Source organism: Oryx dammah, unplaced genomic scaffold (assembly GCF_014754425.2).
Source record: "Oryx dammah isolate SB20612 unplaced genomic scaffold, SCBI_Odam_1.1 HiC_scaffold_12, whole genome shotgun sequence".
Lineage (NCBI taxonomy): Eukaryota > Metazoa > Chordata > Mammalia > Artiodactyla > Bovidae > Oryx > Oryx dammah.
This window is the reverse complement of record NW_024070196.1, coordinates 70,438,537-70,454,352: the sequence shown is the minus strand read 5'-3', so window position 1 is coordinate 70,454,352 and position 15,816 is coordinate 70,438,537. Positions and strand designations below refer to the sequence as shown.

The following is a 15,816-nucleotide window of genomic DNA, read 5'->3' as shown; positions in this document are numbered from 1 at the left end:
TGTCACCCAGCCAAGATGGGGTGACGCAGGCTCGCCGGCATTGATGTGGCTCACACGTGCCCGTCGGTAGCGTGCAAGGGGCACGGTTCTCTGCTCTGTCGGAGGCTCCCTCCCGCACACGTCTGGGTGGACCCTAACCGGGGCTGTCGGTGGACACCTCCCTGTGGCCAGGGCTTCCTCACAGCGTGCTGGCCACGGCCCCAGGGCGGGCATCCTGAGAGGGGGACAAGTAACAGCCCCTTGCCTCTCGTGACCTGGCGAAAGGGAGGGACGTGGAGTCCACGCTGATGGGCAGCGAGGCTCTGAGGGGGACTCAGGGCAGAAATACCGCCGGGCCACTTCGCAGGAGTCCAGGCTGTCTCTTAAGGAAGCGGAGACACTACTCATGCGACGCGGACCCCAGGTGAAGGGCCTGGGCAGAGCCTGGGTCAGGGAAGAGGGGAGGGGCTCTTGCCGCGCACGCAGGGTGCCTGCGGGCTCACTGGGCCCCCCCAGCAGCCAGCAGGCAGCGCCTGTCAGCTCACAGCCGGGGCTGGCCCTGCTGCAGTTTAACTCGGCTGTGTTCAGTCACAAAATGCAAGACCCTGGGGATGGGCTGCAAAAGTGGGAAGCTGTGAGCCCGTGTAGAGCCTGGATCTGACTGTGGGTGTGGTCTGGGCTGCCCTCTTGCCCTTTAAGCAGATGTGCTGAGTGAGGTGGGGTTGACCACGGCACAGATAAACGTCAGGTGTGGGCCGTGATGGTCCGACTGCGCGCACACGGAGTGTGACCGGAGGAGGCTGAGCGAGCCTCGTCTCACATAGTGCGGAGCAGAAAGATGTTCCGTGATGAGAACTGGAAGGGCCTCCTCCCAACCTTCATGGACCACATACGGTGGAGTTGGGTCCCCAGGACCTGTTGATCTCCCAACCGCAGGTCTCTGCCCTCCGGTTCCCCTCCCCCACCCCACCTCTGGTGACCACAAATCTGATCTTTTTCTCCAAGTTTATTTGTTCGTTTTTGAAGTACAGCAGCCCCACCGCAGCGCCAGGCAGGGCTCGGTCGCTCGGTGTCCTCGGCAGTAGCGACCGCTCCTGCTGCACCTGTTTCGTCTTACAGCTTGCTGACCTTCCGTCCATGGACACGCCCGGGGGACTGTCCCCGCACCAGACAGACGTCTCTCACCTCAGGAACATCCTGCCCCTGGCCTGCTGTCGCTGCAGCGCTTGCGTCTCTCTTGATTCTGTGTAGATGGAATCACAGTGTGCAGTTTGCGGAACGGTCTGGCTCTTCTCACCGAGCGTAATTTTTCTGAGTTGGTTTGTGTTGTTCTGCGTCAGTAATTCCTCCCTTTCCCAGAGACTCGGCAGTTTACGGCTGTGTCCCCGTTCAGCTGTTGGTGGACACGAGGCTGTTTCCAGCCATCGCTTGTTGTAAGGAAAGGCCCCCTGGACCGTCTGTGTGGGTGTGTGTGGAGGCGTCTGAAAGTGGTGGTCTGAGAGGGTTGTGGACCCCGGCCCTCCCTGTCCTGGCCGGGGTGGGGGGCACGGGGCTTAGGCAGCCTTGGTCCTGGCCGGGCCGGGGGTGGGGGGCTCGGGCGGCCTCGGTCCTGTCCTGTCCTGGCCGGGGGAGCGGGGCTCAGGCAGCCTTGGTCCTGGCCGGGCCGGGGGTGGCGGGCTCGGGCGGCCTCGGTCCGGTCTGGTCCGGTCTGGTCCGGTCTGGCCTGACCTGTGCTGGCCTGTCCTGCGTGTGTGGTTTGGTTTCGGTTCTGCGGGTGACTCTGAGCCCGTGATGCTCCCTCGTGACACATCCAGGGCCCTTCCCCATGAAGGGTGCATCGCGAGGTCGCTCACCGCAGGGAGACGTTGTGCAGTCTGGAGCGTGAGCCCGGCCCTCAGGGAACTTCCAACGTTAGTTTTGGAACAGCATTTCCAGGCCTCTTACAGCGGTGCCTTTTCCTGGGCGATAGGCCGCCTTCTGACGACTGAGACTTGTGGGCCTGGCGTTCAGACTCCTGCAGACCCCACCTCCTCCTCGCGGCCCTCAGCCTCTCTGGCTGCGTCCTGACCCCTGTTACACCAGAAACCAACCTTGCGTGCAAACTGAAACCAGGATGGGGGGCGGGGAGCGGGAGCCCCGCAGGAGGGCGCAGGCTTGGCGGGCCGCCCCGCCCCGCCCCGCCCCTCTGGACGGGGTGTCCTTGGTCGGTGTAGAAGAAGCCTACACCACTGACAGACGGGAAAGAGCCGCGGTTGCTGCCAGAGGCTGTGAAGTGGGCTCCTGACCAGGGGCGTGTGCTGAGTGGTTCTGTCCCCGCGTCGCCGCCTCCCTTGGGGCCCTGAGGGCGGCCTGGTCAGACAGGAGACCCCGGTGCTTGCAGGGCCCTCCTCCTCGCACGGCGTTCTGAGCGCGGGCTGGCCTCCCCGCCCGGCCCAGGACTGTGCTCGGAGTCTCTGCTTTTCTCTGGCGGCTGAGCCCTGGGCCACCGCCTTGCCTGGACTGTTTCTCAGACGTAAGGTGTTTGGATGAGCCCAGGTGTACGTCCTCTGTTCTCTGTCTTTGTAAAGTGGTATCTTATTTTCAGCAGCCTCCATGTTCAGAAGATGAAACTTGTGCTGTGAAGCCCATTCTGTACTGAAGCCTCTGGACCCTCTGGCCTTTTCCCCTGGATTCTCCCTCCTTCCCTTCAGGGTGGTCCTAAGCCAGCCCTGGAGCAGCCTCTGCAGAGCCTGGCCCGCTGCCTGGGGTCGGGCATGTCGTTTCCAAACGCATCCGGCGTGCAGCGCGCGTCCTCCCTCCATCCTGTGGGTGTGCCCTGTTCCACGCGTCTGTGTTCTGCTCGGTAGGCGTTTGTGTTGCTTCCGCTTCCGGCTCTGGTGCTGCTGTGAACGCTCCCGTGGGGACTTGTGTCCGTGCTGTCTGGGCGTGGCCTTCCCGGGGCCTGTGGTGACGTTCTGTGTACGGGGCCAGGGGTCATCTCCCTGCCCCGCAGCAGCTAGAATGGGGCTCTGGCTCCTCTCCTCGCCATCCCCCGCTTCTGGGGGTCCAGCTCTCAGGGCGCTGTGCAGCCGTCCCCAGCTTCTGGGGGTCCAGCTCTCAGCGCGCTGTGCAGCCGTCCCCAGCTTCTGGGGGTCCAGCTCTCAGCGCGCTGTGCAGCCCGGCGGGGGAGGCGGTGGTGCGGGACAGTTCTGGCCTGCGGCTCGCGGGTTACCAGTGGCTTCCAACTGCTTCTCCTGCGCGCTGGTGGTCCGTCAGCCATGGAGGCATGTTGGCTCAGGGCCTCTGCCCCTTTCCATGTTTGCACCATTGGATTGTTTGCTGCTGAGTTGTAGGTTTGTTTGTTTCGCATGGAAATTTTCAGATAATGACGCGCTAAAGCAGTGGGAACAGTAAAATGACCCTCGGGGACACACCCTAGGCCCAGGTGTCCTGGTTACACTCCCCCCACCCCCGGACGTTTCGACACCGCCCCTGTGGCTCAGGTGGTAGAGAACCCGCCCACAGCGTGGGAGACCTGGCTTCCATCCCTGGTCGGGAAGACCCCCTGGAGAAGGGCCTGGCAGCCCCCTCCAGTATTTGTGCCTGGAGGATCCCATGCACAGAGGAGCCTGGTGGGCCACAAGAGCTGGACACGACCGAGCGACTAAATGCGTGTGCGCGCACACGCCTGGACAGAGTTCAGAGTTCCCGGTTGAATCCTGGTCAGCTTTACAGTTGATTTGCTTGAATTAAGATCCAAGTAAGGTGCGCACATCGCCTTTTTTTCCGTGCAGTGTCTGTTTGGAAGGAACTGGACAGCGTGTCCAGGGGAGCACCTGTGCTTGGGCTTAGGGAGGCTAGCCCTGCAACGCTGTCCGTGGTGAATTGGCTGGATCTGCCCCTGGCTCAGGTGTTGGGCAGAAGCCCCTGAGCTGTGGGGTTGAGTCCGTCCGTCCGTCCAGGCGGTGGGGTGGGGCCGGCGCACAGCACGGTCGCCAGATGGAGCTGCTCCAGCTGCCTGGCCCGGGAAGCCCTCTTCCCAGACGGGCTCCTTGGTGGCCGCCTGTCCAGCGCTCGACCCTGGCCTGGCTCCCCAGCGGGCGGCGTCCCGAGTCGGGTCCGGCTGGCAACGCCCTCAGGCTGTGGTGTCCTGCCACTCATGCTTCCAGCCGCTTTGGTCTTCGGGGCAGGGCCCCTGCCTCCAGGCCGCACGCTGGGGCCCCCGGACTTTGGAGAGCCGTGCCCGACTGACAACGGGCTCCCTGGTGGAGGGCAGGCCGGGGGCACCTGTACAGGCCTGGCTGGCCGTGCTGAGGCTCGGTGAGGGTCCTGGGTCCTGGCTGCCCCGCCTCCCCTTCACACACGAGTCCCGACGTGGACGTTGTGACGAGCGGGCCTCCCTCCCTCCCCTGACCCGGAGCAGAGCCTGGCCAAGGGTCCCGGGCAGACGTGCTCGGGGCACCACGGGCTGTTCCTCCGGGGCCAGCGGGGCCTCTGCTGACTGTCACTCGGGGGTCACTGGGGAGCCACAGAAACCGCCTCCTGCCAGCTCGCCCCCTTTGGGCCCTGCCTCCCCACCATCCGCACCGAGGCTCTAACATCCCCAAACACTGCCCCCGGCCCGGGCCGAGGCCTGGAGGCCCCTGGGCAGGGGCTTGTCTGTGGCTCCGTCCTGCCTCCTGTCACCAGGCAGTGTGGTTGGCAGGAGACTGGCTGTGATGGCTGAGCTGGAGGAGGCTGTGGGTTGCAGAGGCCAACCACGGGCTCAGGCCCTTTGCCTTACTGCCTTAAACAGGAAAGTGTCAGTCGCTGAGGTGTGTCCAGCTCTTTGCAACCCCTGGACTGTATGTAGCCCGCCAGGTACTGGGGTGGGCTGCCGTGCCCTTCTCTGGGGGACCTTCCCGACCCAGGGACCAAACCCGCGTCTCCTGCCTGGCGAGTGGAGTGTGACTGTCCGTGCCGCCACTGTGCCATGTCCTGGGGGGCATCTGCAGCCCTTAATTAAAAGCCAGACAGGTGGCATCATGTTACGGCCTCTGACACTGTTCGTGTAGCTTCTTGACGCTCAGAACCAGAGGTGGGTCCCGCCCGCTGCAGGGGACAGGCTGCGTCTGAGGTCAGGAGGGCCGCGGGCGGGGCGGCACCACGGGTGAGTCTGCGGGAGCTGAGACGGCAGCAGGGGCCCAGCACAGGCAGGCCGGCTGCCCGCGGGGCCCGGCGATGCTCCTGGGGTGGGCAGAGCACCCTGTGTGAGTCTGTGCTCAGGGCTTTGTGAGCTTTCACTTCGGCTCGTCCAGTGACCCCTCGTGTTTGTCCAGACTTAGACTATCTCGCACAGCAGGAAAGCCCCGAAGAGACAGCCCCGCGGGATCTGCAGTCGTTAATTACAGCTCGTGATTACTGTGTGAGTGTATCTTAGGGGAGAACTGTTCCTCCTCGGAGGGCGGAGTAGTGAGCAGGAGGAGCTGCTCTGTTCCCTTCAGAAGGCGCGGCTTGTCGCTACAGCGTTTCTGGGGTGGGTCGACCTGCCAGGAGGAGCCGGGCTGTGCAGGCGGGCCCTCCTCTGCCCTTGACAACCGTTTCCTAAGACGAGGAGTCCCCGTCAGACGGCTTGAGGAAGTCAGTGCAGGTGGCAAGGCCGTGCAGGTGGTGCCCGAGGCCTGCCGTGTCGGGGATCCCTGTCTGCCACACTCCCCCGACACCTTCACGCTTGGGCTCCTGGTTTGTCTGCCCGTGGGCCCTTCCCTGTGTCCGCTCAGGGCAGGTCCCCGCAGCCCAAACGCCCAGGAGCTCCGAGCGCGGATGGGGGCCGGCATGTCCCGCCTTGTTTCTCAGCCCCAGGGGCAGCGTCATCTCCCTGCTGTCCGTGCTCTGGCTGTGTTGGTTCACGTAGTGTGACTTTTCCGCCCCAAACGTGAAGAGGCGGACGGTGAGACACAGGCCCCGTCTCAGGGCCTGGCTGCCTCCCCAGGGTCGCTGGTCGGGCCTCCGGCTCTTCGGGGCCGCAGTGGGGGTCTGGGCTTCAGTCGTTTCGATGCAGAAGTCGGTGGTCAGCGCCCTGGGACCCGTGTGTCCACGGGCTTTGAAGGCTCTGGCAGGCCTCGTACCCGGTGCTGCCTGAGCGCGGGCCCGGCCGCTTCCTGTGGAGCTGGGGTCTGCTGCGGCTGCTGAGGCCAGGCACGTAGGCGCCTCTGCCAGCCCGGCCGGTCGCTGGGCAGGAAGTGGGGCGTGCTTCCTCCAGGCCTGCGTGAGTGGCCGGGGCGCAGCCTCGCCCGTGCAGAGCTGGACACGTCGTCAGGCACTCCATCTCTGCTGCCCACAGGCTGTCCGTGTCCTGGCTCCTGGTCGGACTGCTGCGCCCCCAGGACTGGGTGGAGGGGGTCCCGTGGGGGTCCTGTGACCCGGGCCTCTGCGGGGAGCGCGCGTCAGTGTGTGGGAGCACGGGGACCCTGCCGTGGGGGCCCTGCCCCCTCAGGGGCCATGGACAGGTGGCCTCCTTCCCATCCTGGTTTCTCCCACTGGCTGCGTCCTGAGATCCCCGGGAGGTCACAGGGGCAGGTTGGCCGTGGTGGTGACTGCGGGCGTTGCAGAGCAGAGGCCGTGAGGGCGGCCAGCCCGCCGGAACTGTCGTGTGGTCCCAGTAGGGGCCGGTGACACAGGGCTCCCGGGCCTCGGCGTGGGGGGCCCACCGCACGCTACCACACTTGCCCTGGAGCTCTCGGCAGGTCTGTGCCCCCTTGGCGCCTCGACCTGGTCACTTCCGTCGGCACAGTCTACGCACAAGGCCTGCAGGCTGGCTCGTCTCCCCCAGCGGGCAGGTCCCGGCGCCTGCAGTCAGCACCCGACGGCTCCTTTTGGCGACAGCTTGTGTCCGCCCCCTGCAGCTTTGTCAGGAGCCCTGCCCTGGGCCCTGGGCCCCCGGCCCCATGTGGGGTCAGGACCTAACCATCTGCACAGGAGTCGGTGGGCAGCCTTGGTGGAGCTCCCTGCAGACACAGGGCAAGCTCTGTGACCGCAGCTCAGGGAGCGGGGCGCGGGGCCCCGGGCATCCCCTAGGAGGGCGGCCCTGAGACAGCACCCAGGACGTTCTGGGCTGGGGGCACTCTCTCTTTAGTTCATGGCATTCTCATAAAGCGTGTGAATTTCCAAATGTAATTATGAGTTTCTGCTTCAAAAGGATTCTTGCAAATAAGGGTAAAGGCTACTTTCTAGCTGACCTGCTCTGTCGTATAGTAAGATACTCTGAGGGACACGTCGAGTCTGTAGTTGGGAACAGTGCAACCTGGACATGGAGTTGGCTACTAGTCAGAGCCAAGCTGACTCTTGGGCACGCACCGCGGGGGCCTGCCGCCCGCGCCATCGGCTCTGGGTGTCCCCACTTCAGACTGGCGGCCGCGCCCTCACTGTGAGGTGGGGCGTCCTGTGAGTCGTGGGGTGCTCGGCGGCTGGCCACAACTCTTCTGAACATAGAGTTGCTGTTCCCGGGGCCCCTGACACCAGCTGGCCCGGGCCCAGGCCCGCAGCCCCCAGCCCGCCTGCCGGTACTTGAGGCCTCCGCGCGCCACCCCCCGCCCCGTGACCCGAGGAGCCCCGGGGAGGGGGTGTCACTCCTGCCGGGACTTGAGGCCTCCACACCCCACCCCCCACTGTGACCCGAGGAGCCCCGGGGAGGGGGCGTCACTCCTGCCGGGATTTGAGGCCTCCGCGCCGCCCCCCCACCCCGTGACCCGAGGAGCCTGGGGAGGGGGCGTCACTCACGTGCTTCCTCTCTTTTCCTGCAGAACATCGACATCACCAACTTCAGCAGCAGCTGGAACGACGGGCTGGCCTTCTGCGCCCTCCTGCACACCTACCTCCCCGCACACATCCCCTACCAAGAGCTCAACAGCCAGGACAAGGTGCCAGCACGCGGCCGAGGAGAAGGGGCCCTTCCGGGGGTGCGGGCGGCGGGCTCGGGGCTTGGCGAGGAGAGTGGTCTGGGCAGCACCACCCAGGCCAGGCCAGGCTCCTCCCCATCCGGCCGGGGCCAGCTCAGTGCAGCTCAGCTCACTCACGCAGTCGTGTCCAACTCTGTGACCCCATTGACCGCAGCACGCCAGGCCTCCCCGTCCATCACCAACTCCCGGAGCTTACTTAAACTCACGCCCATCGAGTCAGTGATGCCATCCAGCCATCTCATCCTCTGTCGTCCCCTTCTCCTCCCGCCTTCAGTCTTTCCCAGCATCAGGGCCTTTTCCAGTGAGTCAGTTTTTTGCATCAGGTGGCCAAAGTATTGGAGTTTCAGCTTCAGCATCAGTCCTTCCAGTGACTATTCAGGACTGATTTCCTTTAGGATGGACTGGTTGGATCTCCTTGCAGTCCAAGGGACTCTCAAGAGTCTTCTCCAACACCACAGTTTAAAAGCATCAATTCTTTGTTGCTCAGCCTTCTTCACAGTCCAGCTCTCACATCCCTACGTGACTACTGGAAAAACCATAGCCTTGACTAGCGGACCTTAGTTGGCAAGCTAATGTCTCTGCTTTTTAATATGCTGTCTAGGTTGGTCATAACTTTCCTTCCAAGGAGGAAGCGTCTTTTAATTTCATGGCTGCAGTCATCATCTACAGTGATTTTGGAGCCCAGAAAAATAAATTCAGCCACTGTTTCCCCGTCTGTTTGCCATGAAGTGATGGGACCGGATGCCATGATCTTAGTTTTCTGAATGTTGAGTTTTAAGCCAACTTTTTCACTCTCCTCTTTCACTTTCATCAAGAGGCTTTTTAGTTCTTCGCTTTCTGCCATAAGGGTGGCGTCATCTGCGTATCTGAGGTTATTGATATTTCTCGCAGCAGTCTTGATTCCAGCTTGTGTTTCATCCAGCCTAGCCTTTCTCATGATGTACTCTGCATATAAATTAAATAAGCAGGGTGACGATATACAGCCTTGATGTAGTTCTTTCCCAGTTTGGAACCATTCTGTTGTTCCGTGTCCGGTTCTAACTGTTCTTGACCTGCATATAGGTTTCTCAAGAGGCAGGTCAGGTGGTCTGGTATTCCCATTTCTTTAAGAATTTTCACAGTTTGTTGTGATCCACACAGTCAAAGGCTGTTGCATAGTCAATAAAGCAGAAATAGGTGTTTTTCTGGAACTCTTGCTTTTTTGAAGATCCAGCAGATAGGGTGGCTCAGAGGTTAAAGTGTCTGCCTCCAATGTGGGAGACCCAGGTTCGATCCCTGGGTCGGGAAGATCCCCTGGAGAAGGAAATGGTAACCCACTCCAGTATTCTTGCCTGGAGAATCCCATGGACAGAGAAGCCTGGTAGGCTACAGTCCACGGGGTCGAGAAGAGTCGGACACGACTGAGCGACTTCACTGCTCACCAGCAGATATCGGCAGTTTGATCTCTGCTTCTTCTGCCTTGTGTAAAACCAGCTTGAACATCTACAAGTTCAGGGTCATGGACTGTTGAAGCCTGGCTTGGAGAATTTTGAGCATTACTTTGCTAGCGTGTGAGATAAGTGAAATTGTGCGGTAGTTTGAAGGTTATTTGGGGTTGCCTTTCTTTGGGATTGGAATGGAAACCGACCTTTTCCAGTCTTGTGGAAAGGGATTCGATCTGATAGAGCACCTGAAGAACTATGGTCGGAGGTTCGTGACGTTGTACAGGAGGCAGGGATCAAGACCACCCCCCAGAAAAGGACGGGCTCGGTGCACCCGAAGCCTTCCGCCCCCAGCGCCCCGCCTCGGGGCCCCTCCTGCCCTTCAGATGACTTTGAAGATTCCCCACAAGGGGAAAACTGTTTCACAAGTGTTTCTTACTAGCTCTGGGGGTGTCCGGGCAGCTCAGGTGGAGCTTGTTTGGGGGTCACTGCACAGCTGTGAGGGTGGGAGGGCCCGGGGCGGCGGTCAGTGCTGCAGGTGTGGGCGGGCCCGCTCACACGCCCATCCCGCGGCTTCTCTTCCAGCGGAGGAACTTCACGCTGGCCTTCCAGGCGGCAGAGAGCGTCGGCATCAAGTCCACACTGGTGAGCCCTCGCCCTGAGGGGGCGGCTGCCGGGCGGGGCCTGGGGCCGCCAGGGGCCCTTCGCCAGCTGCGGAGACTCCCTGGGGAGGGTGTGGACGGGCCCCCACCACGCACCCTGCGCCTCACACTGAGCACCCAGGGTGGGCCCTGAGCTGGGGTGGGCAGGGTCACCGTCGGAGGCGCACCCCAACAGCCCGGCCTGTGCCACAGTGGAGGGCGGGGCCCGGGGCACAGGGCGTCTGGGGCCGCCCTGCTCAGGACAGACCTTCCTGTGGGGTCTGCTATCTCGTCGGCAGGTCTGACTTCAAGGGGGACAACGCTGCGTCCAAGTACAAAGCCTGCTCCCCGCACCCAGAGACACACAGCTTAGCGTGTCCACAGAGTGAGGGACCCCACGGGGCCAGGTCAGGAGCCCCCGGGGCCACCTCCCAGTCCGAGGGTACCTGCTGCCTGCCTTGTAGCAACCAATGGCTTTGAACGAGTGTTTACACTCGTCTTTACCCTGCAGAAGTGTTTGCGCAGAGTTCCATAAATCTGTCTTGCGAGCTCACAGAAGCATGTGGTTTTGAGTGGTTTCTGTTCGATTGTAAACGTAGAGACAGAAGTCACAGTTATGCAATGATTCCCTTGTCTGGAAGGTTCACGCCACGTGTAAAGCTCTGATGTCTAAGAAGCAGGCAGTCCCCACCCTGAAAGCTTCCCGTGGAGGCTCTTCCGCTGACCTCGCCCGTGCTCCTTCTCCCTGCCCGGCTGCCCCACACTCGTCTGTGCCCTGCATCCCCGGCTCTCTGGTGGGGGCCTCCCAGGCCCGGCTCACAGCTCAGGCCCCTGCCCGCTTCCTGGCAGCATCGCCCACACCTGCAGGCCCCGGGGGCGCGGCTGGGGGCTGTGCAGTGGCCCGCAGGGCACACACGCATGGGGACGAGCCCTGTTGGGCCTTGGGCGGCCCTGGGCACCCGGCGGGGATGGAGCCGCGCCCTGCCCCCTGGCCTGTGTGACAGGCGGGGTGGGGCCCGGAGCCCACAGGCCACCCAGGTTCTAACGGAGGCGTCCTTCCCGTCAGGACATCAATGAGATGGTGCGGACCGAGCGGCCCGACTGGCAGAACGTGATGCTCTACGTGACCGCCATCTACAAGTACTTCGAGACCTGAGCACCCGCGGCTCGTCACCAGGGCCCAGCGCCCGCCGCTCCGTGCCCAGCAAGCTTCCTGCACCCCGGCCGCCCGCCCTGCGGGGACTTAGCCTGTGGCCGGACCCTCTCACCCGCCTGGGTCGGAGCCGTGGTGGGAGGCTCGTCCTCCGCCAGCCGGGGCACGTGGCTTCCTGCGCCTGCAGTCTGGGGAGCACCTCAGCCACCCACCCGAGACCCGGAGTCGGGAGCCTGCCAGGACCTGCCCGCCTCCAGCCCCCAGGCTCCCGCTCGTAGACGTGTCAGCTGCCCTTCAGCTCCAGGGGCCTGGAAACCTGGTGCCAGCTTCAAGGTCCTGATAGATGCGTCCTCCACAAGCAGTTCTTGAGTTAAAGTGTTTTTCTTAGCAGTACTGGGGGGAAGAGCTCCTGTTCTCTCAGTACCAAAGTTAAATTGTTTACTAAGCATAGCGATGAAACAGCGTCTGGACGTGAGGCGGTGAAAGCCCGGACCAGCATCATGAGAAACAGCAGGAGAAGCTGAGCGAGCCGAGGCCCAGCCACCGCGACTTCAGCCCCCGCAGCGCTCGGACATGGCCTGCCTCCGGCAGGTGGACGAAAGTGCCTTAGCTCTGCAGGCCAGGCCGCATCCTGGTGACCAACCTCGGCCCGTCCTGGGGTCCGGGAGCCGCTGGGGTGACCTGCGTCCAGAACCCAGACAGGCAGGCGGAAGGGCGGCCCTCATCCCGGGGGCTTGTGGCAAGGAGGCAGCCGGGTGGCAGGTGCTGCGGCTCCGTGAGGTGGGAGGCTCTGGACCGGGGCGCAGACGGGCTGCCAGCCGGGCGGATGTGGCCGGGATGGACTGCTGGCCTCACTCGGGAGCTCTGTCTGGGGAGGCTCTGGGTGGACCACCGTTGTCAGCCGTGAGCAGCGCCCGGCTGGAGCCCAGGGCCCCCGAGGACACCTGCCGGCCGCCCTGCCAGGCCTCACGTCTGCTTTGCGGGCACCGCTGGTCCCACCTGGTGGCCGTCGGGGAGAAAGGCCGCGCTGCACGTCTCTCCCCTCGGCTCCTCCCTCTCCCGCCCTCATGGCAGCCTGCGTGCCCGGCCTGTGGCCACGACTGAATCTATTTATTAAGTGGGGGCCGCTTTCCTGTCCAGCAGAGACCTCCCAGGGTCTGCAGGCCACTCTCTGTCCCTGGTGGTGCCTGCTGCAGGGCCTGGGGTGGGGGCCCCGGTACCCCCTAGGGGAGGGCCCGGCTTCGGCCCAGGGCTGGTGGGGCTGCAAGGGGGGCTCCCGGGGCCCTGCTGCCTCAGACTACAGCCCGTGTGGCCCGGCCCTCGGTCCGCACAGGGGTCCCATGAGGAGACTGCAGGAGGCCTGTTGGGACTGCCGGCTCTCAGGGGCAGTCTGGACGGCCTGGTCCCGGACGTGCCACCAGGCCCAGCCTGCCTGCAGCCAGGGCGCAGGGGCCACCTGCCTCTTCCCATCAAGCACAAGCTTCCTGCAAAAGGACCCGTGGGCTTCTTCTTGACAACAGGATTCTGCTGACTGACGATACCCTAAATTTTGTTCTATTAAATACTCTTGAATGTATTAAAAGTGTTGTAACACATCAGCTTGGGCTCTTCTGGTCTCTGTGAATAGGATGCTCGCTGCTTCCGGGGTCTGGCTGTGCCGGGAAGACAGCTGACCCGGAGCCCGGGGCAAGGAGGTGTCCTGGGGCCCGTGGGGGGGGCTCGGCCATCTGCCTGCGTGGCGGGGGGCACGGCCCGAGCGACCCCTGCTATGGGCAGATGCTGCTCCGCTGGGGGAGGGGGCCTTGAGGCTTGCTGGGCGTTTTCAGAAGTGTATCTTCTTGAAAATAATCTTGAGAATATTTAAAATTACAAAGAAACAAACGAAGCCAGCTCTACGTGGCGCCCAAGCAGCCAGCCTTTCTTCCTCGTGTGGAGGGGCTGACTGCACGGCCCAGCCGCAGCATGCCACCTGGCACCCAGCGCGGTCCTGTTGGTGGGAGGAGGGAGATACCATGAGGTCTGGAGCCTCAGCTGGCCGACCAGGAAGGCTAGGGAGAGGCCTGGGGCCACAGGTCACCTGTCAGGCAGGACGCGGGGACACCCATTTGCCCCCAGGTCTGCCTCCATCTCCCGGGGGGGGGACCGCCTCTGCAGCAGGGTAAGCCAGGGAAAGGTCCCCACGGACCCTGCCCCCGCCCCCGTGAAGCGCAGTGGGGAGCTGGCTGCTGGGGGTGGGGCAGCTTTGATAGCCTGGCTGCTGCTGCACGCAGTGCCCAGGCCACCATTGTTCAGGACAAGGCCCTGCTCCACCTGGCCTCAGGTTCCCCGCCCACAGGGACGCACCCAGATTGGCCAGAGGCACGGGGTTCCTGGAGTGCTCATCTCCTGGGCCTGGCCAGGCCAGGAACTGCAGTCCCCTGCACAGTTCCAGAGCCTCCCCTTTGCAGAGGAGGGCTTGGTGGGCACTCGAGACAGCCTGGCAGCTCTCAGGGACCCTGGCCCCGGCACCCTTGGGGTGCTTCACCCCACGTCTGGCCTTCTGCTCCTGGTGCAACCCTGCCGCCCCAGAGCCAGCCCAGCTGGGGGCCAGAGGCCACGGAGCTGCATCCTGGATGGGGACACAGCCCATGGGAGTGGGCTGGGGGGGGAAGCCCAGCTGGCCCCCACCTGGCCTGAGCAGCTGGGCCTGGACGGAAGGAAGGGTGGGTACCTGCAGCTTCCACAGGCTGGCGTGGGGCTGGGCAGGAACACCATGGCCCACGAGGGGCCTGCCGGGCACCTCGCCCCCCCACCCCCCCGTCACCTCGGTACAGCTGCCGGCTCGCAGGGCTCCCCCTGGCCCGGCCCAGCCCCGGAGGAGCGCGCTCAAGAACCCCAGGTGGTGGGCAGCAGAGGATCGCCACGGGGACGCAAGGCCTGCTGAAGGGCCCCTCTCTGTGCCTGTCGTCCACTCCGGGCAGAGGCTCGTGGCAAATGACACCGGCCCAGCCCCCACCTCTGCCGGAAGCCTGCGGACCCTGCTGTTTCCAGGGCAGGGGGTCCAGCGCCTGGGGAGCTGGCTCCAGGGCTGGAGTCCCGCCTGGCCCAGCCGACCACCCCCGTCTCGAGGACACAGCTACCCCCAGGCCTGGGGCACCCACGCAGAGGAGGGGCTTCCCTCTGGGCCCTGCGGGTGAAATCCGAGGGCTTTGCCCCTCTGGCCCACGCTGGCTTCAGCCCCTGGGCACTGGCTGGGGCCAGGCCACACCTGCAGAGGTCTGGGTAGGAAGGCCATTGGGCCCCGGAAAGGAACTGGGGACCCACGCTGGGGGGCTCGGGGGTGAGCGTGACCTGGGGTCGGCTGAGTGTTGGTCCCCGCCTTATGAACCCCTGCCAACCCCAGGTACTCTCAAGCAACTCCCAGGATGTTTGCTGAGTGAGGACTTGAGTGAATCTGGGCGGATGGGTGTGGGCGGAAGGGTTTTGTGCCTGCTGTAGGAGTTTGTCCCACCGGAGGGCCTAGAAGCCAGGGAGGGAAGCTGAGCACGTGGAGGGTGGTCCTTCGTGGTCTGAGTGGCACAGCTCTGGGGGCGGCAGGGCAGAAAGACAACAGCCCTACTCTACAGGGGAGGCAAGGGGCCCCGCAAAGCCGGCGGGAAAGCCACAGCACCAGGGTCCCGACTCCCCAGCCGCCAATGGTGAGTGCAGGGGAGGGGGAGACAGCCAGCTGGGCTGGACCAGAGCCCCGGCTGGGGGGTGGGGCAAGGGGGCTGAGCCCAAGGGTCATGGGGACCTGCTCCCGTGCGCCTCTCCCCTGAGGCCTCAGGGTCCCATCCTGGTTCCCCCAGCCCTCCTCCTGTGCTTCCCTGTGCCTGGGGGAGGGGGCCCCTGGACATCAGCGGAGACAGGGAGCGGGGGTCCCCTCTGGCTGAATGGGGCAGGGGATGAACTGGGGAGGCTGCACTCCCAGAAGAAGGAGCCCCCGCTCCCTCCTGTGCTTCCCCCCTGTGCTTCCCCCGAGCCTGTGGGCTTGCTGCAGAGACAGCTGTCCCCCTCAACCCAGCCTCCACCCCCGGGGCCAGCAAACAGCACCCCGACCCCGGGGTTCCTGCAAACCCTGGGCAGTGACACCCTGGCCTCAGAGCGGCTTGTCCTGCTGTGCTCAGAACTGGGGTGACCCCGTGTCTGTCCAGAGTCAGGGTGGAAGGGGGGTCCCCTTGAGTGGCTGAGCTGGAGACGGATGGACGTGGAGTGTTCCCACTCTGAATCGACACAACCCTGGATCCGTGAGGCGGGATTCCAGGGGGTTGAGGAGGCCGAAGGTGACTCCTCCTCCTTTTGCTCAGAGAAGTTGGGGAGGGCTCAGAGGGGTCACTGGAATGAGGGCGGCTTCTTAGAGGCCAATCTTGGACCAGCGCAGGGCTGGTGGGACTCAGGGAGGGCGGGCAAGGCTGGGGACCAGCCCCCAGGACCCTGGTTTGAGGCTGAGCTTTCTCCTTCCGGAACGGGCGCCGCGGAAAGGACCGAGGGGCGCCAGGCACAGGGCACTTCCCGTTGGCTTCCCGTTGGCGACACGGTGACACGGGGGCTGGCGCGCCTGGGACTTCGCAGAGGAGGAGAGCGAGTGCGGGCCTGCGCCCCGGGCCGAGAGAATCGTCGGAGGGGACGGGGCAGGTGGCCTGAGCGGACGCGGGAGCCGGGAGCGTGGAGGGCGCGCGGGGGGCGCG

The 15,816-nt window shown here is 64.1% G+C and overlaps 1 protein-coding gene across 2 annotated transcripts in view; it reads left to right on the top strand.

Moving 5' to 3' along the window:
• Window positions 1-11,121, top strand: part of SPECC1L (sperm antigen with calponin homology and coiled-coil domains 1 like) — an 84,796-nt gene extending 73,675 nt beyond the window's left edge. For both annotated transcript variants that reach the window (XM_040251200.1, XM_040251199.1), the window contains 3 exons: window positions 7,740-7,856; window positions 9,902-9,961; window positions 11,024-11,121. In XM_040251200.1, coding sequence (XP_040107134.1) covers window positions 7,740-7,856; window positions 9,902-9,961; window positions 11,024-11,113 — 267 coding nt within the window. In that variant the 3' untranslated portion in view covers window positions 11,114-11,121. The remainder of the gene's footprint in view (window positions 1-7,739; window positions 7,857-9,901; window positions 9,962-11,023) is intronic.
• Window positions 11,122-15,816: the final 4,695 nt, after the last annotated feature.